The following is a 24,010-nucleotide window of genomic DNA, read 5'->3' on the forward strand; positions in this document are numbered from 1 at the left end:
TGGCCGACCTAGATATGATATGGATATATAATTAACAGAGTGTGTTTGAGAGTGAACAATTAATTCTACAAAACCAGTGAGAAGTTAAGATGTTTGTTTTTTAACGACTACTGTGACTTATTTATATTTTTAATTCAAGCCACGCTCAGCAAGTACCCTAGCTAGATTTGCATCTATGGTTGGCATGATAATTCATTTTAGATGGATTATATATCTGTAAAATCACATATAACATGTATAAACTGGCACAAGGTTGTTCTAAGAGTTTTGCCGATCAGAGATGTCCTAATAAACTTGTTCAAGAAATTGTGGCAATTAGTCCCACTAGCTAATAACTTGAAGTTGTGTTCTCAGTTCTCACTCTTATAAAGGCTTAACTTATCTACCACTAAAGTAGCACATTGTTCTTTACTTAAAATTACACTAAATAAACTTTGCCTTTCAAAAAAAAACTAAATAAACTTTGATATTGCTTTTTTTTTTCCGCATCCGAATGGGTTATTATTTAACTCTAATTTGTGGTGAGAATGCTTAACCCTCCTCTCATATCGTGCTGCATATGATTCATTACATTATAGTTTGGCACGTTAGGCGGCTTCTACTCATTAGTCATCAAGTGGGATGGATGGGTATAAGTATAACACTAAGTTTGGGCGTTGTTTTCATAATCTTGAGATACATAAATTAGTAGATACTAAACTGCAGCTAGCTAGCAGCAGGTCTTAATCTTTTAGTTGAAATTAAAGGCGTGAACTAGCTAGAACTACATTTAATTTGCTTATTTGGTCACTCATTGACATAATCAGACATCAAAAAATTACTTGTAATAGTCTTGGCCTGCACGCATGCGTGCCTTTGAGTTTGAGACATGCTGGATTGTTTCCCACATTCCCTCCTTAATCATTACTAGTCTACTAGTATAGTAGTAGTAGTAAGCATGGCATTAAGTCATCAACAAAAGTTCTTCCTGGTTCTGAGGGGACTTGTTGCTTGTTTAGGTCTCTGCAGGATGCAGTTTCTGATCCCTTTAATTACCATTTTCAACCCAAAGCCGGCCTTACTAGTCTATTACAAATTAATGCTAACTATTGATTAAGACATTTCTACTCTTTAATCATTAAATTAGAATGAAATGTGCTTCTATAGCTTCCTAAGTTACAGATTGTCTTTGGATAATTCAACAACCATTAGTATATATATGTTGGAAGAAAGGGGTACATCATTTACTACTCTAATTTGAGTAGCGTCTCTAACTTTCATTAAGAAGGAAATCTTATCTTATTTACTACTTCAATCTCTCATGTGACATAAAAAATAACGTGACATAAAAAATAGTGAGAAACAGCCTTTTGAAGTCTCTTTGGTGTAAAATTGATTGGTTTTTTATTTATTAATTTATTTTGGTTGTATACAGAAGTAGTACGATAGAGATATAACCAAATAAGTCCTATAAATGGTAGAGCAATTCTCACTCATAAATTAACTTTGGATGTAGAGTTAGGTCAAACCTAAACTTTAATACGATATACAACATCTGGTTCTATTTATAAAATAAAAAAACTAATTCACACAGTTAAGAAATATAGTTAAAGTGGTTAAGTACATTAAATTTGTTCTCAATTAATATTTAACATCCAAAGTTATCCTCAACTCACTTTTCTTGATTTGTATGTATCATTAATGTTTAGGAGAGTAAAATGAGGGAGAAGATTCAATTAAATAAGGGTATTCTTGTCAAAAAATAATTAATGCACCATAAACTCCAAGTTAGTTTTTATTAAAAAAATCAAGGTAAACATTTCATTTGGTTTTGTGACACCAGGGGCCAACGAGGGTGGAGAGTGATTGCTGGTGAAATGAGAAGGCACAGACAATGAGTGACTTCTGGCAAACTTCAAGATTAAGGGACACGTGAATGAACCAATCTCACACCCGAATGAGAACTATTCTAAGGATGTTTAGGTATGAGACTGTGCAGTTGAGGAAGACATAAAAAAATTGCTTGATACTACTCATGGCAACAACATGCATCTTCTTTTCGGGAGTCCAACTCATAAAAACTCTAAGGTTAAGTGTGAGACTGCCTAGGAGCAATACTGAGATGAGTGTGAAGTTTTCTCGAAAAACACATGAGTGATGAGGACAAAACATGCTGAAAAGACTTGTGTTGTTATTGTGAGACTAGTTGTCAGATCAAGAAATGTTACAAGTTCTTATAAATAGAACCAAAGGTAATAGATGAGTTTATCTTAGATCCAACTTGACGCTCTAGATTTTCAATCCCAAGCGTGAAAGCGTAAAGGGTGTGTTGAGAAGTCAAAAATTACGTCCAAACAAGAAGTTGTGAAAAATGAATATTTGAACCGGCCATAATAGTGATATTATTTTATGCCCAACAGCCCAAGTCACAAGTCTCTTTTATAAGAGAGAATGCAAAAATATCCTTCCCGGATCAGGACTTAAAATGACAAGACAAAAAGAAGTGCCTACAAAATGGAGCTAAAAAAAAGCCCATATACAGAGCCCATGGGCTTCAAAGCCCATGTTAATTTGATTTTGGATAAAAAAGCCTGGATATAATTACTTCATAAAAAAAATCGGACATAGTTCACCCGCCGCGAAATTTGGTTCCCCGCGCGTGAGAACCACGCGGTGAATGCACCAAATTGTACATGCATGATGCATCTGCCAGGGTTGCTAACAGTAACACTACCCACCCTCCACGGTGCTAGCCGGTAGCCGGTAACCTTCCATCCAGAAATCTCAAATCCCGAGCCCTACACTCTGACTCTGCACCATCACCATGCCATGACTGTGATCTAGACTCACCCGCCGATAAGGCGATGAATCCTTCTCTAGCTTCTTCTTCACCGTCCTCCTCCACCACCACCACCACCACCGCCTCCTGGTTCTCCGGAATCGTTCGAATCCGTCGCTCCACTTCCTCCGACACCTTGAAAATGTCCGCTAACTCCTCCGCCGCCGCCCCTGACTCCGCCGGCCCCGTCCTCCGCAAAAATCACTTCCGAGGGGTTCTCTTCAAGTACGGTCCCAATCCTATTCAGGTCCGCTACATTATCACTCTGTTTTCTTCAATTTCCGCTTCTGATCTGTCGATGATTCCAATTTCGAACCAACTCGTATTTGATCAAGTTGCATTCCAATCTCAAACGATTTGATTTGTGAATTCTAATCTTGCTTTGTAGGTTGCATTCAAAACTGGTGATTTCAAACGGCAACTCATTTTCATTGGTGGATTGACTGATGGTTTTCTTGCTACTGCGTAAGTTTATAGTTCCATTGATGCCTTTCACAGTTCAATTTTGTGTTGACTGATGGTTTTCTTCATCTCCATGAATGCAGATACTTAGAACCACTGGCAATTGCTTTGGACCGCGAGAATTGGTCGTTAGTTCAATTTCTTATGTCATCTTCTTATACTGGATATGGCACCTCCAGCTTGCAACAAGTAAACAATTAAGTTTCAATTAGCTGATTTATGCTCATTAATTTGACATATTATAAGCTTAAAATTCTGGTTTTAGTTTACATAGCTTATATGGAAATTATTTAGTGAGCCAACACATAATGCCAGTAAATTCATGTGAAGAAGTTATTTCAATTTCAGTGTTTAATAATATGCATTTTACTTTGATATAGTGTGCACCAAGTGTTTCCACAAGCATGACCTTACAGAGAGTAGTAATATAGAGCAAATGTTGGTCTTAGAGATTACCTCAGGTTTCTTGTGGTAGAGAACTCTGTTGTTATAGACTTTTAGTAGACCAAAACTATGCTTGGGAATTAATTTGAGAATTGCTTGAAATTATATTTCTGGGATTGAATGAATTGCTTACTGCAAGTATCCAGAACTTCCTTATCTATATCTCAATCGTAAATACATGTATATATACTGATATACATATACTATATATACAAGCAACCAGATCAGGATATACAAGGAAATTAGGTAATTAGTAACTAGAGAACTTCAATACGGGAAAAGAAGAAAATCTCAACTACAATGGAAGACAACATCTATGGCTTTTCATCAAACTTATATAAATAAGTATTCTAATGTTAAATTAGTGACCTTCAACATTACGTCATCCAACAATGTATTCAGAATACAGTTGTTTTGACTTTTGATAAATACTTAAATATGGTAACTAAGTGTCAGGAGAGCCTGGAACCATTGAATTAGTGGTCATGTCCTCAAGCAACATATTTTGGAATATGTAATATTGTGGCCATTTGAGATCTCTACTCTCAAATTTGATTTTGTTAAAACAGTATTCTATTTTCATTCTCAGTTTTAACTGAAAGGTTCAATGTTAGTATTTCCATCTGATTGATGAGAATAATCATCTCGATGCTTAACTTTATGATTGCTTGTTGAATTCATATTGAAGGATGCTAAGGAGCTGGATCAGCTGATTAATTATTTAATTAACAAAGAAGATTCTGAAGGTGTGGCATTACTTGGGCATAGTACTGGCTGTCAGGTTTTATGTTGTTTCATTTAAATCCTTAACCATACTTTACTCCTACTACTATTCTTGCTGCTGGCATTTCTTAAGAACCTTAAGTAAACCTTTCTTCTTTGGAACATTATATCTAGGATATTGTACATTACATGCGCACCAATTTTGCATGCTCCCGAGCTGTTCGTGCTGCCATTTTACAGGTACAGGTTGATAGTAATTAGTTTATGAAATGTGTACTTCTTTCTTTCAATTTCTTTTTTTTTTTCAATTGCATGTCCTATATGAAATGGTATCCCATAAAATTCATTTTTATTGTCACTTAAATGTACAGCCTTTTAGAATTGGGATCTTAATTTTCTAATACAGTCCTGTCTTTGCATGACTCAGGCCCAATTTCAACTTATTTGAGTTGCAATCTTTCAAATAGCATAGTGGTCCCTTGAGTTTCATGTTCTATATGGAAATGATATTTTGAATTGTGTGATAGAATTTTGAGCTTACATTCAGGCTGAATAGCAGAGTGGTCCTTTGAAGCAAGTTTCCACTTTGTTCATAAAACTGTAGAATATTTACATCAGATGGATCACTTGTTTTTTATACATGATATTAATGCATGTCAGTTTGTATGCTAACATAATTCTTCCTCCTGAAATCCTGTTTGCTTAAGGGAACAATTGCAATCAGATATTTGGATTATTGTGAAACATACACATTTTTTAACATGGTGTGCCAGACATCATGTATTGTGTTGATTTCTTCACTTATTTTACCTCCTACATGCTTTTGAGAACATTCCAACAAGGCAATTTCAAATGCAAAATAGGAAACATCATTATTGATATAAAACAATTGTATGTATTACTTTGACCACAGTCATACCATTAGACCGTGAATGTCTGTCAACAAATTTAATGACCGACCTGCCTGGATTTCAGAAATCAAAACCTTGCGTGTCGTCATAGTTCAGCTGGTCTTAATATCTACCAAAATAATAAAGTAGATGTTTTGTCTCCCCAATGTCATTATATAATGTCTTGCTATAGCATCTGTTCCCTCACTGAAAATTTAGTATTGATGTTTATTTAATTTTTCAGGCTCCAGTGAGTGATAGGGAATATCAAGCTACACTTCCGCATACTGCTTCTATGATTGACTTGGCTGCTAAGTTGATAAGTGAAGGCCGAGGTTCTGAGTTAATGCCAAGGGAAGCAGATCCTAGTGCCCCTATAACTGCCTATAGGTAATTTTAATGCATTATATGCCCCCTTTTCCTCTTTTCTCCTTTATCCTTCTCTCCTTATGGAGTAATACCATATGCATGACATGTTGACTGATTGCTCAAATAGACATTGATTATATACCGCAGGAGTTATTGTTGTTTCATGCTATTGTTCTCTTCTCAACGAGCAGTTACTTTTGCAGGTATCACTCCCTCTGTTCATATAATGGCGATGATGACTTGTTCAGTTCTGATCTCAGTGATGATCAATTGAGGATGAGACTTGGACACATGTCTAGCACACATTGCCAGGTTTGGATATGTCTCTGACACAACTCTTTGTTTTCGATTTTTATTCATCCTTTGTACTGAGAAAAACCTTGGCCTGTTATTTTGCTACAATATCCAAGCGTCTTAGGGGCATAAGTTTCCTTTCTTCTCTTTTTCTCTATGTAGAAGGACTACGAGTACGACAATTTTCTTTTGAAAAATAAGGGCCTCTTTGACATTAGAAAATATTTTATATTTTCACTAATTATTATAAAAGTGACATATATATCTTTTTCTTTTTCTTTTTCTTTTTTTAAATGTGTACCATAAACAGTGAAAATGACTTCTATTGGTTTCACTATTTCGTGTGCAAAATACAAATTCTTAAAAACTTGAAAAAAGTGAAAATAAGATGATATCTTTGTAGTTAGTAGCAATAATAGGAAATGTTTTCTCAACCCAAACAGTCCCTAGGTATAAATTAATGGTTAAAAGGCCACCGAGGGTTGACTCAGGTGGTTGGGAAGCTGGGTAGAGGTTATAGACTTGAAGCTTTAGATCATGCTGGTGATTCCCAATGTACAAAAGAAATCAAGGCTTAATGTTTTTCACCATCAAATCATCAAGAGTAGGTCCAATTGGGTGCCTGAATGATGCCACCTTATGTGCTCGTTCATAGGGTAAATGATGCTACCTTTTGTGAAATGTAACTGCTACTAAAATACAAGTAAATCATATTCTAATTAGAGACAGACAGGAGAGGCGAGAACCACCTCATTATTTTTTATAAGAAGAAAATGGCTAGCGGGGAATTTGTCATCTTGGTATGCCTTGGTTTTTGACAGGTTATATTTTCGATGGCTGATGAATATGTGCCAGAATACGTTGATAAGAAAGCACTGGTTGAGCGGTAAAATCACTACTCCTATCTCGTTCCAATTTTTTGTTTTGCAATAGCCACAATAAGAGGAGTATAATTACTGGTGCTCTGGACTCACGGGTACATTTTGAATACATGCAGATTATGCAGAGCAATGGGAGGTGCAGAGAAAGTAGAGATCGAATATGGAAACCACTCCCTTTCTAACAGAGTTGAAGAAGCTGTCCAAGCTATTATTGACTTCTTAAAAAGAGAGGGACCCAAAGGCTGGGACGATCCATGGAATTAATATGGGTGTCTTAATTAATCTTTGCCGCCTTCTTGTTTGTTACTGTAGTTTTGATTCATTTTGTTATTGTTAATCTTTCATTTTTCTCCCATATTTTTTCTTTTTTTTTGGTGGGGGTTATTTAAATCTGCTGGGGTTGTTATTTGCAGCCTAATTTTTTGTTGATATAATAGATGTTAATATATAATGACTTCAGAAAAATAGTGCATTGGGTTTTACATCAATTATAGCCCTTGGAAATTTTGGTACATTTTAGCCAATTCGGATGCTCTTTTGCCTTGTGGCTTGATTCCTACCCCGCTTGAGGGGCTGCCAATATTTGCCAGGTTGTGTGGTATAAACATCAGGTGTAACTTAAGACCTGTATTAGTTGCTTGTTCCCCTAAATTATGTGTTTGGATATCCGCTGATGTTACACACTTCATGATAAAAAGTAAATGGAATCTTTCTTATAAATTTGGATGTAAGTCCAATTACGTTGTACAAATTACTAAAACACTAACTAATTGCTTCTTGTGAGTTGTGAGCATGGTAGGGTAGGCAACCAAAGATGAGCCCAATGTCTTAAACATTATAAGTAGTTTCTCATATTTCTTATCATGCACGTTGAACCTTGCTTCACTCTCTATATTCTGTCTTGCTTATGGGTTACTGAGATGTGAAGTTGAGAGCTCTAGGGTACTTACTATGAGGACCCAAAGTGATTTGCGGTGGTTGGTGGTTGTTTGATGAATTTGGTAGCCATTGTACAGCGGGCAAAATATCTTACAAGGTGTGTGTATTAACATAGAAACTGATCATCATGATAGTAACTGGGTTTCTTAGATTTGGATTGTCATGAGAAATTTCGAGGTTGATCTGGTTAGTCCACTTAAAACTATGCACAACTGATTTGTCTTTTGTGGTTCATGCAGATGGTGTTGGGCCCACCATATTTTGTCCACATTCAGCATGTCAACCTTCAACTACAAACACGTCCATGTTCTATATATATTTAAGACCATAATCCCACGTGATGAGAAACAAGAAACATAGTGAAATTTTGAGTTCATAAGAAGGAAAAAACTGAACTGAGTTGACTTTAAAGGTGTCTGCATCTGAAAAAGGAGGAGCATGAATTCAGACATGGGAGACATCGATCCAGCTTTCATACAATCCACAGAACACCGTCCCAGAGCTACCTTTGCGGAAGTTGGTGAGATTCCAATCATTGACCTCTCAGAAAGTAGAGAAGAACTCATCTCAAAGATTGGCAAGGCATGTGAGGAGTGGGGATTTTTCCAAGTAATCAATCACGGGGTACCTTCTGAAGCTAGCACAAAGGTTGAGTTGGAAGCTAGAAAGTTTTTCGAGCAAAGCATTGAGGAAAAGAAGAAGGTGAAGCGAGATGAAGTTAATGCAATAGGATACTATGATGGGGAACACACCAAAAACGTAAGGGATTGGAAAGAGGTGTTTGACTATTATGTTGAGAACACAACACAGGTCCCAGCTTCACCTGAGCCCCATGACATGGAACTCACCACTCTCACCAACCAATGGCCCCAATACCCTCCTCATTTCAGGTAAAATTAACTTCCAATCATCGAAAGATATATAAATGGCAAACTTTGTGTTGTAAAGCTCCCGCTATGCACGATATCAAGGGAGGGGTCAGACCCACAAAGTGTTTTGTGGATCTAATGTAGGCAGTCTTACCTTGCATTTTTACAAGAGGCTGATTCCACGACTCGATCTTGTGACCGCAAAGTCACATGGTAGAAACTTTATAGTTGCGTCAAGCCTCGCACTCTTCGTATAAAGATATATAATGTAGGATAAATTATACTTACCTCCAGGACAAATACTCAAATTACATTTGACTTGATTGAGGATTATGTTTTGGTAGGAAAACAATGCAGGGGTATGGTGAAGAGGTGGAAAAGCTAGCCTACAATTTGTTGGAGCTTATTTCGTTGAGTTTGGGTCTAGCTGGTGACAAATTCCATGGCAGCTTCAAGAACCAAATCAGCTTTGTGCGGCTCAATCACTACCCCCCTTGCCCTTTCCCTGACCTGGCACTTGGTGTTGGTCGCCACAAGGATGCAAGTGCCTTAACTGTGCTTGCCCAAGATCATATTGGAGGCTTACAAGTTAAAGCAAAGTCTGGTCACTGGATTCCAGTTAAACCCACCCTTCATGCATTTATCATCAATGTGGGAGATATAACTGAGGTACATATGTTGCTGTTATAAAATATAGTTGTTGGCTCGTCGGTGGGTTGAGTTGGTCAAAATACAGCTCGTGCAGACCCCTAGTTAGACTGACCCGGCTCATGCAGCCTGAAGATCAAAGTGTGTGTTCGTAAAGAGTTGAGCTGTGCTGGCCCTCGAGCCAAACCCTTTTTAAAGATAGATCTTTTATTTTAATTTTTTTTAAGAAAAAGATCATACAATCATGAATCACCTTAATTAAACTTTGTATTCTTTGAAGATAGATATTTTGAACTATTACACTGAATTGTTATTGATCCTCAAACTCTCACTAACAACTAATACAAGGATCTATTTCAATTGTTACAATGTAATTGGTTTGGCCATTCATTGTTGGGTGCACCGGTGCAGGTTTGGAGCAATGGCAAGTATGAGAGTGTGGAGCACAGGGTGGTGGTGAATGCAGAGAAGGAAAGGTTGTCCTATCCATTCTTCTTTCTCCCAGCTCACCACGTTATGGTGAAGCCGGCGGAGGAGCTGGTGAATGAGCACAACCCTGCAAGATATAGAGAATACAACTATGGTAAGTTCTATGCTAACAGAAATCGTAGTGATTTCAAGAAGCGTGATGTGGACAATATCCAAGTTCATCACTTCAGGATCTTGGATTAATTGGCGTTCTCAGTTTCATGCATGTCAAGTTCTGTTCTGCTGTTGGAAACCAATAAAATGGTTATCGTTTGTTTCTGTTAATAAAATATTGAACTCTAGTCCTGGTCTCTTTGCACACTGTTACTCTCCAAAAGCAGAATAGAATCGTAAACAGAATACTGATTAAGGCACGTCTTTTAATTTCTGAAACGTTGAGCCATGGTTGCCCTGTTAATTAGCATATATATATTCTTGTGCAAATTTTCCTTCATATACTGAGTTCCTATTTGGAATAGCTGTTTTATAAGCTCTTCTAGAAAAAGAGCTTCTTCTAGAAGCACTAAATGAAAAACATAAGCTATTTGTGTTTGGATGTACATATAAATAAATGCTTGTTCAAATAGAAAGTCGTGTTTGGATGAACACTTACTTTATGAAATTACTATTTTTTTTTTGCTTCATCGGAAAATTTTATGAAATTACTATAAATGACATATATTAAAAGATTCAAGTATTTAAATTTTTTTAGATGAATAAAAGTTTATGGAGTAGGGTTGCAGTCAAATTTTACTTAGGAAACGAACTTCCCAGAAACACTATAAAAAAACATGTACCAAACAATGCATATGTTAGGCCCATCACCACTTGGTTCCTGCCATGTATGGAATGGAATTTAACAGCCCACGACCAGAGCTTTGTTTATGATCTTTAAACTATTATCTGTTTTTTGTCCAAAAAAAAAACTATTATCTGTTTTTTGACCAAAAAAAAAACTATTATCTGTTTCCTTTGACCACAAAATAGAAAACTGATAATTGTTTATGAACAAAAAAATCTATGATTTGTTGGCTTAAAATATATAAAACATTTTTGTACTCAAATCACATTTGAGGCTTTCCAAACAAAAACCCAATTACACAAAGGTTGCTTTAGGCTTTATATATTTAGAAGGAAAACAATTTTTTACATAAGACTCTCAAACTTGACTCCAAAAGAAAAACACTCAATCCTTCGGGTTGTATTTAAATTTAATTAATAATATTACAATTAATAGAACTTTCGTTTGAGACCTTTGAGTATTGTCGTATTGATAATGATGACTAATAATCTAATATGTTTATGTAGTGGTAGACAAATTTAATCTCAATAAGGGTGAGGTGACAATAATACCAAACTCAAAAAAAATTGGGATGGACAATCACAGATTTCTGACAAAGAAAAAAAAGACCTTAAGCATTTTCATTTTCCTTGTCCATATTTATTGTTTTCTATCAGTTTCAGGCTTGCAGCAATAATTGAGCACCGCCAACCCATGGCTCACTAGATTCAGTAGATTGAATTGATGGTTACCATACTGGTCCACCTGTCTGCTTCCATTAATGCGGTAGCTGCATTATTTAAATCCATTTTTATTTATAATTCGGGAATAAATTCCTTTATCATAAAATTTTGTATGACCTAATTAAATTAATATAAAGACTGTCTAACCTTTTAAGTATGTAGCATCACACATGTTTTTGTAAAATGCTTTTCGGTTTAACAAAAAATAATCCTAAAATTTCCTTCTTTTATAAAAAAAAACTTGGTATGTTCAACTTTGGTCACCAAGGTAGTCAAATCGAGATACGTATCGTGTATCGCTAGACCCTAATTTCGTGTCGCGTATCGTATCGTAACGTGTATCGTAAGATACGGACACAAAAAAAATTAAGTCATAAATTAAATAATATACTAATATATCATCTAAATATAGTTCAAAATAATCAAAGATCCAAGTCATAAGTAGAAAAATAGTCTCACAAAGTTCAAGTTCAACCTAATTCCAAGCCATAAGCCAAACTAAAGTACTAAACATCAAAGAGATGAAATTAAATGCCCACTCCCTAATTCCAAGCCATTAAAGGGATGCTGAAGTTGAACGTGAAACATGAAAGTGCTGCTGAAGTTGAACGTGAAAGGGTGAAAGAATCAAAGAAAACATCACTTTTTAGGGAAATTTACTAATTTTTAACGAAATTAAATTTCCACTCCCTAATTTCTAGGAGAGTCAGATGAAACAGCATTTGAAAAACTGTTTTTGTATCGTATCGGGATACGTATCGTGCGATACTCATGCGATATGTGCGATACAGGTCACGATACGAACACAAAAAGATACGTACATGGGATACGTATCGTTTGGTTGATTTTCGTATCGTATCGGGATACGTATCGTGCGATACGCACGATACTGACTACCATGTTGGTCACTACCGGTCTATTATAGCCCAAAGATGTCTTCGGGATTACAGGACGCTTTCAGATCACCCATCACCACAAGTCCACAACTTTCACATCGGTTAGGAATTAAACACACAACTTTACGATGGGAAGATATATGTCTTACGTGCCAAAATGTGTTGCTTAAAAATTTTCTTTTATTGTTCTTATTATAATTATGAAATAAAGAAACTATATTTTTCTTCATATATTTTCATGCTAAAAAGAGCTTCCATTCCAGAAGACTTTACTGAAACCACATCCACACACTCTACTGGGGTTGGAGTTTTTAACTTTTCAACGGTAATAACAATGGAATGCTGTGAGTAAGAAAAGCATATGCATAACACAACCTTGTTTCCAATCTAGACTAGAAACAGTGAAAAAGAACAACCTTCACAACTTCTTTTTGGACTTCAACTTCTCAAATCTACACAACTTGCTGTCCTTGCAACTTTACCATCCTTCTTCTTCTTTCATCTTCATCTTTGAAGAACTATCAGTCACTCACATTACATTGAAAATCTGAAAGCCACATGTGAGTATTCCATTCAACTAGAACTAGTGTTTTATTTTTTCTTACTACTTTTCCTGTTTTCTCGAGAAAATTGACAATTGTTGTGCCTTTAAAGTGACTTTGGACTTTGAATGTAGTGTTTTTGTCGTTAAAAGATAGCAACTGTTGCGGTTTTGGGTGGAGGGTTTGTTTGTTGGTTGCTGTTCTTGTTTTGGAAGCTAGTTTGTGTGTTTGAGTGATGGCATTGAAGGTAAAGGTAGTGATTTCGCCACCACCAAATCAATGGCCTCTATGGTCCATTCCAGTACTTCATTGGCGTGTTGGGTTGCTCACTGCTTTGGTTTTGGTTGGAATGGTCCTGGTTTGGAGCATTGATGGCTGCACTGTTAAGACCTTCATTCAACTTTGGAGGTATCGTCAAGATTATCAAAATTCACCTTTTGTCTCTCCATATGATCCTGTTAGTTCAGATCAAAGCCAATCCAACACTGAAAAACTTGGCAAAAGCTCCATAAAATCTCTTCTAGTTAAGGGGCATTCTTCAAGTTGGGTTTCAAGTGAATTAGAGCCTAATTTGACTTCAAATCTTCTAGCTCGATGGTCGGCTCGTGGAGGCGAGCCTTGTAAAGATTCCAAGACGGTGGAGATTGCAATTCCTGGGTTGGATGGTGGTGGGAAATTGATGGAGTTATCAGCTGGAGATGTTCATGAGTTTGGTTTTCAAGCATTGGATGAGTCAGGGAAGGTTCATTGTTCAGGTGGAGATTACTTTGAGACTGATCTTTCAGGGGAATCATGGAAATCTAGGCCTCTGGTGAAGGATTTCAGCAACGGTTCTTACTCAATCTCGCTGCAAGTTCATCCTGATTTTGATGGGGTTTACAATCTCACCATAATCCTGCTTTATAGACACTTTGAAGGCCTAAAATTCACACCATGGAGATTTGCCTATGACCGAGTTCTCCGTAATGTTACAATCAGATTCTACAAAAGCAGTGTTCAGATGATGCCAGGATTGCAGACTTGCAAAGCTTCTGATTTTGCCAGGGATGTTTGGTGTGGAAGGTGGACAAGACATGGCAAGAATGATGACTGCAACATTGGTAATGATGGTAGATACCGGTGCCTCGCGCCGGATTTTCCTTGCACAGCTCCTTGGTGTGATGGTTCCTTAGGAATTTTGGAGAGTAATGGTTGGGTGTACTCAAGTCACTGCTCTTTCAAGATGTATTCAGCTGATTCTGCTTGGAATTGCTTGAAGAATCGATGGATTTTCTTCTGGGGTGATTCAAATCATGTTGACACAATCCGTAACTTGCTCAATTTTGTGTTAGATTTGCCTGAAGTACATTCTGTCCCCAGAAGATTTGACATGAACTTTTCAAACCCAAGAGACTCATCTCAAAGTGTTAGGATCACTAGCATCTTCAATGGTCATTGGAATGAAACGCAAAACTATCTGGGGTTGGATTCTTTGAGAGATGAGGGGTTTCAAACTTTGTTGAAGAAATACTTCTCTGGGGAAACAATCCCAGACACTATGATCATGAACTCTGGCTTGCATGACGGTGTCCACTGGCGTAACATTAGAGCATTCTCTGTTGGAGCAGACTATGCAGCATCCTTTTGGGGTGATGTTATGAAGACAGTGAAGCAGAGAGGGTTGGCATGGCCAAGAGTGTTTTACAGGACTACTGTTGCAACTGGTGGATATGCTAGATCCTTAGCATTTAATCCTAACAAGATGGAGGTTTTCAATGGTGTGTTCTTAGAGAAACTGAAGCAAGCAGGAGTTGTATCTGGGGTGATTGATAATTTTGACATGACTTTTCCATGGCATTTTGATAATAGATGCAATGATGGAGTTCATTATGGAAGAGCTCCATTAAAGATGAAGTGGCGAGATGGTCAAATTGGGCATCAGTATTTTGTGGATCTCATGTTAGCTCATGTTCTTCTTAATGCACTTTGTGCCAGATAGTGGATCACGATCCTCTCATGTGAAAATTCCCTCGTGTTCCCTCCACCAAATAGTTATGCAGCCTCACTGATTTGGATTCATTGCAGTCAAGGGAATCCCGCATCCACGCATTTCAAGCATTTTGAGCCGTCCGATCAAGATCGAATGCTCATATTCCGAGTAACTATATATCATACGGTTAAGATCAGACGGCTCAAGAAGAGTGTGTGAATGCGTAATTCCTCATACTGCAGGAAATCCAAATCCCAGCTTCAGTTAGAAGAGATTATTTGAACTTAACCTACAAGGCACCTTGTTAGCATTATTTCTTGGTCATGTATTCTTGTTAGCGTGAGTTATGTATATAGTATGAGATTGTTCCACTTGTAGATTAGCAGAGGGTTTTAACTCCTCTAAACATATTGTACTGTTGATAATTAATATCATAGTTAAGAGGTTCTTTTGTTTGCATATCAGTTCTTGGTTCTAAGTATTACTTCTATGACCTATTGACGTACACTCATGAAGTTGTGTTTTGGTTACTTGCATTGAATGAATTGGTTCTGTACCTTTTTTGTTGGCAAATGGAACTGTAATCAATGATGGCACTGAACAACTACCTAAGTTCTTAATATTGAGTTAACATATCTAAATTCTAAACTGAGAAATGCACCACCATTTCCTTTTTGGCCTTTTCTGTGGCAAGTATGCTATGGATTGCCCAGTTTTCATCCACCATACCAGTGATGGTTTTGCTGCAATAACTTATCCAATTTTTGTTGTTGTTATGGTTTGCTTAACAGGCAAAGATTCCAAGTAACAAGTATTTATATATTTACCCTTCTTAGTAGTTTCCTTCTGAGTTTCTTCCTCCCCAATCTCAATAATCTGTACATTTTTAATTTGTTCACATGATATTTACACTTTACGACAAAGATTCACAATTGAAGTTTGTGCAAACTGAAAAAAAAAACAAGTATTTTTTATATTATCTTGGAAAGGGATATCGGAATTATTTATTAGAAACTAATTAAGCATTAAAAAATATCATATCTTAAAAAGAAAAAATTAAGTTTATGTGGCATCATATCTTTTATGCCATGTGTCAAGCTACAGGTTAAGTTTCATACAATTGTGCCACATATCTATGGAATGCAACATGACCATAGACATATTGCGATTTATTTTCACATGGAGCATAAATGCATAATTGTATGAAACTTGCAACATTATCCATCATGTATGCAGCATAATTGTTTGCTTCTCTTTTTCATTTTTTATTACCACTTTTTTTCAGTTTCAAAAATATCTCTATTATTACTTTATCTTATATTTATCCAATTAACGTGTTACTATTAATTTTAAGAGATACCAGTGAATTTGAGATGACATCGATGTATTCTAAATTTCTGATATATGAATTATTTAATGTTTTTTACTCTACCTATATTTTAAGTTACATGTCATAAATTTATGATTAATTTATTGAGACATTTAAATGGTGACAAGTAAGTAAAACATGGATCTTAGTGGGGAAAGATCTGAAACATGACAAACTTCGGAAAGTAGGTGATGTTTGAAGTGCAGTAAGTACAAGGTAAGTATTGGCATTGGATTTGCATGCAAAAAAAGTGAGAGATTGATTTAAAGGGGTGGCTTATCTTATCCTTGTTCATTGAAGAGGCTGAAGCAAGCTACCTCTGATTTCAACTTGACAATGTTTCTCACATGGACCTCTGGTATCAGAATCACTCTTCCTCTTTTCTTAGTTGCAGCTATTGTTGCTGCTTGCTTCACTCTCCCCATTGAAAAGGTTCATTTTTCAATTCAGGGTCCTTCTCATTTTCCTTTTTTTCTCTGGAAAAAAAAATATTTTTTGTTACTTAGAATAGCTGTTTTTGCTCTACAGATTCTGAAGGATTTCTTGACATGGGTTGATCGTGATCTTGGGCCATGGGGTCCACTTGCTCTGTAAGTCAATTTCAATTTTTTAGGCATCTCAGAACTTTAAATTTGCTATCACCTTTTTTTTTTTACACTCTCATAATCGTTATATTTGTTTTTATTCATGTAACTGCTTTAGTTTAGACTAATTGTACTTGATGCATGTTTGGAAACTTTTCTACAATTAATTCTGAAGCCAGAATTGGTTATGGGGAGAAGCTTCTGTGGGCAGCTTCTGGGTTTCATAATTGATTCTTGAGAAAGAGAAACTAATTCAAACATGTTTATACAAGTGGGCACATTAATTATCTATCACATGACTAATATGCATACTGATTGACTTGAATGCATCAAGTTGTGAAGTCATGTGTATTTTGGTGATTTTCAGGGCAGTTGCATACATTCCTTTGACTATCTTGGCAGTTCCAGCCTCTGTACTTACTGTAAGAATCTTCGATGTCTTGGCATTTCCTTTATACTTGAGTAAATTTGAATTCTTAAAGTACCTGTATAAGCCTGAGTTGTGATCTTTCTGCATTGTTTCTTAGATCCTTTTAAAAGAACTTTGCTATTAGTGATTATCACCTTTAGGCATTTACAGTTTTGTAAATTGAATTTGCCGCGTTGTGTCATCGTTTTACCTGTTTAAATGATTCATTTGTAATTCTAGTCTATAATAAAGTATATGCATCATTACTTTACATCTCCTTTCAATATACTGGATGGAAAAGTAACATAGAAAAAGCAAGGTTGGTAATGAATTTATGTCACCTTACTTGATACTAATTTTTCAGCTTGGTGGTGGTTATCTATTTGGCCTTCCAATTGGCTTTGCCGCTGACTCTGTTGGTTCAACCTTTGGTGCTGTAGCTGCATTTCTTCTTGGTAGAACTGTAAGTGTAGTTGTCAAATTTTAAAAGTCTAAAGTTAGTGCACTGGTTGCTTGATTAATAGTTCAATTAGGTTTTACTTTATAAAATATAAGATGCTCTTTCAGTTTTGCTCTTTCTTCATGTACATTATTATTCTTGAAGATTTGTCAGCTAGTTGGGAGCGGCTTGTTTATGTATAGTCATTTGTTTCCTCTGATGTTATTTATTCATATATTTGTCTATTTGTTCAGATTGGGAAATCCTTTGTTGTTTCAAGGTTGAAGGATTATCCACAGTTTAGATCAGTAGCAATTGCAATTCAGAAATCTGGCTTTAAGGTTTGTAGACTTGGTGCATCTTTGAAATTTCTTCTACCATTGATTCTAAAGCCAAAATCAGTTCTGATGACAAGCTGCTGTAAGTAGCTTCTGAGTGCTACAATTGATTTTGAGAAAAAATAAGTCAATCCCAACATGCTACTAATATAAGAAGTCATAGACCAGCTTCCTCGAAATTTAAAGCTGTTAGGTCAAGCTGTGAAGTAAAATAATATTTTTATGACATCTCTAGAACTAGTTTAGAATGATTTTAACTTGAGTTTCTTAGGGTCTGTTTGATTACAGTTTTTCTAAGGTTTCAACTGTTTTCATGTTATTTGTCCTTTTGGACTTCTCATTTCCAACTCAAAGCTAAAGCAAGTAGATCTTGAAATTACGTATACTTTTTTTTGAAATTCTGTGTACCTAAACGCGACTATAATTGTGATGTATTGAGTTTAATTTCCAGTTAAAACAAGCAAGAATCATACTTTCTGGTTAAAATCCATGTAAGTATGCTGATAAATGTTAACTGTGTTACAATAAACCAGATATCATTGGTCGTGTGGATGTGTGTTCTATAGCAGCTGTAGCTGCCACTAACATACGATGAATACTTTGCTTAGGCCGGCCCAACTTCCAGCTTCCTGTGGGGCCAATGCATAGAAAATACTCCTTGAACTGTTATGAATAATATTTCATGGAACATCCATTTGAAGCACCAAAAATAAAGCCATATCCATTTATTTGGTTTGGGGATAAGACTAGACCTGATTAAGACTTGTCTGTTACATACTTCTTTAAGTAAAAAAAAAAAAATTAGTAAGACTTTAGCCTATGTTTGGATACCTGTTGGCACCAGTGCAGACTTACATTAGCACTCACTTCAAGATACAAAGTGAACAGACCTGTCTCTAGAGATTGAGAAAAAAAAAACATTCACTTCATGTTTAATTTGTATTCAAACGCACACTAAGACTTCCTGTCTACTCTCTAGTGGTTAAAAATATATATCAGTCCCTCAGTCAACTGCTGATTTCTTTATAATTAACAAAAATAGCTTAAGAAGGCTTATTCTAATAGATCTTTTCTTAGTGCTATAGTCATTTATGATTTATGATATTGTACTGTGTTCCTTTTTCAATTTTTTCTGAACTGAATACCTGACTCGATTTGCCTTTACAGATTGTGTTCCTGCTTCGGCTTGTTCCATTACTTCCCTTTAACGTCTTAAACTACCTCCTCTCTGTGACTCCTGTTCCTCTGGGGGAATACACATTGGCTTCCTGGCTAGGAATGATGGTATAGTCTTCACCCCTGGTCAGTTATATATTTGGGACTTACTCTTAACAATAAGTTTATTTACCATGGTTTAAAATATCCAAATTGTTTAGCACTAGTTGGATATCTCCTAGGTGGTCACATCTTGCATGCTATTTAGTTTAATCAACTTCTCTTGATGTTGTCATCAACTCATCATTGGTGTTACATTATTTTCGTAATAACTAATACATTGGTTTCCCTTTTGGATTTCTGGTAGTTTGTGATGTAAACTAAGGTCCATGTGTTATTCTAGCTCACTAGATGGCGTTCCAGTTACTGCAATATCTTAATGCCTCCAAAACGTTGTTGCTGTTGCAGCCGATAACAGTGGCACTTGTATATGTTGGAACTACACTCAAAGATTTATCTGATGTGACACATGGTTGGGGAGAGTTCTCAAAGACGCGTTGGGTAAGAGATCCATCATTTTTTCCTTGTATTAATGAATTATTTTTTCAGATGATGGGTGCAATCTTTCCATTTGTTGATTGGATCAAATTGTAAGTTTTATCTAGTATTAGCTTCAATAGATATAACATAGATTTCTTTCTCGCTTTTGGATGCAGGCTCTGATAATATTCAGTCTACTAATGTCTGGTAAGTTGCGCTCTATCCAGAAGTTGCTCTTTTTCCATGCCCCCCCCCCCCCCTCCCCCGCCCCTCTTAAGCATTGTCTTCCCATAATTGACCAATAAGTGGTTGTTTAGTGTAATAAATGTCATGTGATGACAGATAATAACGAGTTTTCAAATTTGCAATTTAGTGATTAACAAGGAGAGGACAATACAACCCTCTAAATTAAAAAGGGCATGGGAAAGCTCCCCATTTTTTATAATGTTGCTTGGCGGGCAACATATTACATGTTGTGTAGTCAACTTGTCATTCACTTGGTTTCTGCTTGCATTGTTTTGGATTTTCAACAATATTCTGGACTGTGATGAACTGTATCAAGAATCAATCAACTTTTTAACTTATTACCTGCATTATTGTTATTTTACAATTAACATCTTTGATGTAATGTGTTTCACATGGTTAAGGTAAAAGTTCTTGAGCTTGGAAAAGTAGTTTTAGAAACCAAGAATCCATTATTTTATATTTTTATTTGATTAACCATGCTGAAGTGTGATTTTCTGTTACTTGCAGTGGTTCTGATGATATGTGTTACTAAAGTTGCCAAGTCTGCTTTAGATAAGGCCTTGGCTGAATGTGAAGATATGGATGGTACATCATCTTCGCCAGCGCCACCAATCGTCACAGAACCTTCAATAGATCTGAATCAGCCTCTCATGAGTAAGATAGATCGGGGACAAGAGCAAAATGAAAAGTAAAACCCAGAGTGTAAGAGTGTGTTTGGATCAGTTTATTTTTCCTCAAAATCAATTCTAGCACTCAGAAGCTAACTCACATTAGCTTCTCCCGATAATTGATTTTGACTTCAGAATCAATTGTAGCATGATCTCCAAACATGTATTAAATTGTTTCCCACATCCCACCTTCAAAAGGCCTTTTTAGGCAGTAGCTGCTAGCCGCTACATGATTTGTACAGTTCCAACATTAGAAATGTAGTTTGTGACAAAATGGTTGATGATACAATCAAGATGAGGCTATGTCTAACAGCAGAGAAGTTCATAATATGAACTGTTCTTGATTCATTCTGTTCGTTTATTACTCTGTATGGTGAGTGATGTTCATTCTCTTAATTTTTATTCACTTTCAAACAATCCTGATTCATTCTAATCCATTGGAATCCTTGACAACTAAAATTGCATTGATTATAATAGTGCAAATTTTTACTAGACAAGGCATGTTATTTTTTTTCATTGAAAAATCATTGACTACTCTATCCTAGAGTATTGTGATGCAGCATTCATATTTGCTTATTACAACTAATCAAGTTTTTTTTCTTAATTTCTTCATTTTATGCCTAACATTTTATATAACAACTTGTTAACTAATATATAGTGACTAGTGTTCTCATGATTGTCTCTCATAAAGCAAAGAAAAATGAAAATTGCTTATACTATTTTTGCACATTCAATCTCCACTGTTATTTGCATATTTATGAAATAAAGTGAAGGGGGGGAGTGTAATTTGAACGGATATACAATTATTACATTTGCAATTTTAATAACTTGTTTTAGAGAAAATGACAGAATTTGACTGGTAGCAACCAACAGTAACAACCATATCTATGTTCTTTTCCAACCAACAACAGCCTCAGATGGTTGGTCATACTCGTTACCAGGTTTAATGTCACAATATGAAATGCAATAAAAAACAGTTAAGGGGAACATCCAAGAATAGGGGACAAAAAAGTTAAGAGCACAATGCACACCAAAGAGAGTGGAATCTTATTTAATCAACTTGGATTAAATCAAAAGCAACCCCTTCACCCCCTTGTGATAAAGGTGAGGGCAACATCATGAGACCTCATCATGAATCTTTGAACGCCTACTATTGGTGCCAAATTGCCTTTTTTTGGTTCCCAAAGAAATAAAGGAAAAGCTATGTCTTAGCAATTTTATAAATTCCAGCCACAACTAACTTTTCTACTTTCTTGTTTGCTGAACTTAACTTGGGGTATAAGGGACCCTTCCAATTACGAAGGTGCTTGTTATAAATGGTACATACTTGATTCTTCTTAAGTAAAGTCTTGGGTTCGAGTCTTGTGTATAGAAAAATATCTCTGTTGCAAGAGCTAGTCCACCATAATGTAAATGCTCCCGGTTCGAACATGATTGTCTTCCGTGAAGAATACTTTTCTTACACCAAAATAGAGGACCCTACCAATTCCTTGATGGAAGGGCTAAACAATATTCTGTTCTTGTGAGGCTTCTAAAGTGCTACTCTGCATATTCTGTTTAATGTTAACCCTATGATCATAGGCTTCTAAGAGAGCTTGATTAGCTAAAGAACTACACTTTTGTGGGGGAGGTTTGGTTATATAGAACCAAAAATCATAAATTGCTAGAAAGATAATGGCAGAGAAAAAGAAACAGTTCAAGTCACTAATGGGAAAAGTGCAAGGTTTTAGCCTTGTGCCTTTTGGTGGCTGCTTTGATAGCTGCCGTGACCACACTCAAGGCTCTGGAAATGGGACAAGGATATGGAACCTCAGTGATAGGCCAGTGGAGCTGCAAATAAGGGTAGGATCAATACTGAAGAAGATCCACACATTGAAGCCAGGTTCTTCAAAGAGAGTGAAATGTAAAAGCATATACAAGGCATATATGCCTGTAGCTGCAGGTAGTGGCGGCGGCGGTGGTGGCAGGAGCTTGAAGAACTTGTTGTACTACTATGATGAAACTTGCCACCCTTATATTTGGATTCATGACACAGGGTGTCATTCCTTAAGGATGGTTAAGCAGCAGTACATAAGCCTTGAGGATCTCAGGGATTCTTCTGAGATCAGAATCTTCAGGGATCATCAGAGAGGTTCTATATCAGTTCGAAAGAGAACAAGGCCAGATTTGTGCTGAATTTTGATTGTGACTTTCTATCTTGTTTCTGAAGTTTGTTTGTCATTAGCTGAAATGGCATTCTTGTTCCTTGGTTTTTGATTTCATTGTGTTTAGTTATTTTTATTTTCCTTTTGCTATGTTGTGTGCCATACTGCAAATGATCATGTGTTTAATTGATGTACTCAGCATGGTTCTTTTTTCTGTTTGATACTGTTACTGTTAGTGAATTGGGGAATGTTGCAGATAAAGGGAACCAATATGATAGATTGATAGACAAGAAGTAGGAACGATGAATAATAGCTCGAGTAATGCATTCACTCTAACTCAAGCTAAATAAGGTGATAAAATATGATAGTGTATATCCTCTTATAATTTTTTACTAGTATTAATCTCGCGCCATGCACGGAAGGAATAAGAGCAACTTGTCGGTATACCTCAAACATTTTCATATTTCCTCTCTCTTTTTAATTTTTTAAATATGTATATGAGTATATCAAATATTTAAGTCTTTTTCTAATCCTAATTACATTCTAATTCACTTATTTTTTTTAATTTATTATGCTTTGAATCAATATACAAAAACCATTTTAATCTTTCAAATGTATATACGAAAACATAAAATACAAATTTTTTGAGTTAATTTCCAAATCAATTATTTAAAACTATCTGATATCAATATTTTTTATGCATATTTGATATAATTTGGACGTAAAATATTACATTCATTTATTTTTATCATGTAAAAAATAAGTAACCATAAGTCCATAATCATTAAAAAAAATTGTCTGCATTCATGTTAATGGTTTCACAATTGACTTTTATTAATTATTCTAATATTATTAAAAATTATTAAATGTCAAATTAATATAGTAGTTATTTTTGAAAATGTCACAATTGACTTTTGTTAATTATTTTAATGTCGTTGTCAAAAAAATTTATTTTAATGTCATTAATAACTATTAAATGCATTATTAATACATTAATTATTTTTTGAAATAGAGAATTATTTAATATTTAAATTACTAAAAATATCTAAAAATATAAATATGACATCATCTACCTACACAATTATGTCTTTTATCTTATCTTATCATATCTTATCCTACTATAATTTCCTATTTGTTACGTCAACAAAATAGGATAACACAATCATGTCTCTTATCTTATTTTATCTTATCTTATTCTGCTATAATTCTCTATTTATTACGTCATTAAATAGAATAACACAATCATATCTCTTATCTTATCTTATCAATTGTAAAAGACTAAAAGTTATCTTATGACAGGAGGTGGATTAGAATGATAGAATAAGATAATAGTTTTTTATTCCTTTCTAGTATACTAACCCCAAATTATTTATTTTAATATT

The 24,010-nt window shown here is 35.5% G+C and overlaps 5 protein-coding genes across 6 annotated transcripts; all 5 read left to right on the forward strand.

The window, feature by feature from the left end:
* The first annotated feature begins 2,720 nt into the window (after nucleotides 1-2,720).
* Nucleotides 2,721-7,369, forward strand: LOC130711543 (UPF0613 protein PB24D3.06c). The gene is made up of 9 exons (XM_057561216.1): nucleotides 2,721-3,065; nucleotides 3,207-3,283; nucleotides 3,364-3,469; nucleotides 4,413-4,505; nucleotides 4,622-4,687; nucleotides 5,582-5,727; nucleotides 5,910-6,018; nucleotides 6,822-6,886; nucleotides 6,998-7,369. The coding sequence occupies exons 1-9, from the start codon at nucleotides 2,844-2,846 to the stop codon at nucleotides 7,143-7,145; spliced, it is 1,032 nt and encodes a 343-aa protein (XP_057417199.1). The 5' UTR covers nucleotides 2,721-2,843; the 3' UTR covers nucleotides 7,146-7,369.
* A 170-nt stretch (nucleotides 7,370-7,539) lies between these two features.
* On the forward strand, nucleotides 7,540-10,259 carry LOC130711542 (protein DMR6-LIKE OXYGENASE 2-like). The gene is made up of 4 exons (XM_057561215.1): nucleotides 7,540-7,917; nucleotides 8,060-8,710; nucleotides 9,034-9,358; nucleotides 9,749-10,259. Exons 2-4 carry the CDS (start codon nucleotides 8,259-8,261, stop codon nucleotides 10,007-10,009), a joined length of 1,038 nt encoding a protein of 345 aa, XP_057417198.1. The 5' UTR covers nucleotides 7,540-7,917; nucleotides 8,060-8,258; the 3' UTR covers nucleotides 10,010-10,259.
* A 2,221-nt stretch (nucleotides 10,260-12,480) lies between these two features.
* Nucleotides 12,481-15,195, forward strand: LOC130713491 (uncharacterized). Its single transcript, XM_057563254.1, has 2 exons — nucleotides 12,481-12,785; nucleotides 12,902-15,195. The coding sequence occupies exon 2, from the start codon at nucleotides 13,003-13,005 to the stop codon at nucleotides 14,743-14,745; it is 1,743 nt and encodes a 580-aa protein (XP_057419237.1). The 5' UTR covers nucleotides 12,481-12,785; nucleotides 12,902-13,002; the 3' UTR covers nucleotides 14,746-15,195.
* Nucleotides 15,196-16,165: 970 nt separating this feature from the next.
* Nucleotides 16,166-20,832, forward strand: LOC130715630 (uncharacterized). Of its 2 annotated transcripts, XM_057565746.1 has the most exons (10): nucleotides 16,166-16,321; nucleotides 16,406-16,537; nucleotides 16,634-16,695; nucleotides 17,057-17,111; nucleotides 17,463-17,561; nucleotides 17,792-17,878; nucleotides 19,043-19,159; nucleotides 19,499-19,591; nucleotides 19,747-19,777; nucleotides 20,324-20,832. In XM_057565746.1, exons 2-10 carry the CDS (start codon nucleotides 16,442-16,444, stop codon nucleotides 20,506-20,508), a joined length of 825 nt encoding a protein of 274 aa, XP_057421729.1. In that variant the 5' UTR covers nucleotides 16,166-16,321; nucleotides 16,406-16,441; the 3' UTR covers nucleotides 20,509-20,832. The 2 variants fall into 2 exon arrangements, with proteins under 2 accessions (XP_057421729.1, XP_057421730.1); XM_057565747.1 differs by having other exon boundaries at nucleotides 16,168-16,537.
* A 988-nt stretch (nucleotides 20,833-21,820) lies between these two features.
* On the forward strand, nucleotides 21,821-22,889 carry LOC130715607 (uncharacterized). Its single transcript, XM_057565724.1, has one exon. The coding sequence runs from the start codon at nucleotides 22,159-22,161 to the stop codon at nucleotides 22,657-22,659; it is 501 nt and encodes a 166-aa protein (XP_057421707.1). The 5' UTR covers nucleotides 21,821-22,158; the 3' UTR covers nucleotides 22,660-22,889.
* Nucleotides 22,890-24,010: the final 1,121 nt, after the last annotated feature.

Source organism: Lotus japonicus, chromosome 4, assembly GCF_012489685.1.
Source record: "Lotus japonicus ecotype B-129 chromosome 4, LjGifu_v1.2".
In the NCBI taxonomy this organism is placed as follows: domain Eukaryota; kingdom Viridiplantae; phylum Streptophyta; class Magnoliopsida; order Fabales; family Fabaceae; genus Lotus; species Lotus japonicus.

What these genes read in the sequence shown, in the direction of transcription:
- LOC130713491 (XM_057563254.1), top strand. Translation starts at nt 13,003, where the DNA reads ATGGCATTGAAGGTAAAGGTAGTGATTTCGCCACCACCAAATCAATGG.
- LOC130711543 (XM_057561216.1), top strand. Translation starts at nt 2,844, where the DNA reads ATGAATCCTTCTCTAGCTTCTTCTTCACCGTCCTCCTCCACCACCACC. An exon ending in TTCGTGCTGCCATTTTACAG is followed by an intron (nt 4,688 to 5,581) that starts GTACAGGTTGAT and finishes TTAATTTTTCAG; the next exon opens with GCTCCAGTGAGTGATAGGGA. An exon ending in TGTCTAGCACACATTGCCAG is followed by an intron (nt 6,019 to 6,821) that starts GTTTGGATATGT and finishes GGTTTTTGACAG; the next exon opens with GTTATATTTTCGATGGCTGA.
- LOC130715607 (XM_057565724.1), top strand. Translation starts at nt 22,159, where the DNA reads ATGGCAGAGAAAAAGAAACAGTTCAAGTCACTAATGGGAAAAGTGCAA.
- LOC130711542 (XM_057561215.1), top strand. Translation starts at nt 8,259, where the DNA reads ATGAATTCAGACATGGGAGACATCGATCCAGCTTTCATACAATCCACA. An exon ending in CAATACCCTCCTCATTTCAG is followed by an intron (nt 8,711 to 9,033) that starts GTAAAATTAACT and finishes ATGTTTTGGTAG; the next exon opens with GAAAACAATGCAGGGGTATG. An exon ending in ATGTGGGAGATATAACTGAG is followed by an intron (nt 9,359 to 9,748) that starts GTACATATGTTG and finishes GCACCGGTGCAG; the next exon opens with GTTTGGAGCAATGGCAAGTA.
- LOC130715630 (XM_057565746.1), top strand. Translation starts at nt 16,442, where the DNA reads ATGTTTCTCACATGGACCTCTGGTATCAGAATCACTCTTCCTCTTTTC. An exon ending in TTCCAGCCTCTGTACTTACT is followed by an intron (nt 17,112 to 17,462) that starts GTAAGAATCTTC and finishes CTAATTTTTCAG; the next exon opens with CTTGGTGGTGGTTATCTATT. An exon ending in CATTTCTTCTTGGTAGAACT is followed by an intron (nt 17,562 to 17,791) that starts GTAAGTGTAGTT and finishes CTATTTGTTCAG; the next exon opens with ATTGGGAAATCCTTTGTTGT.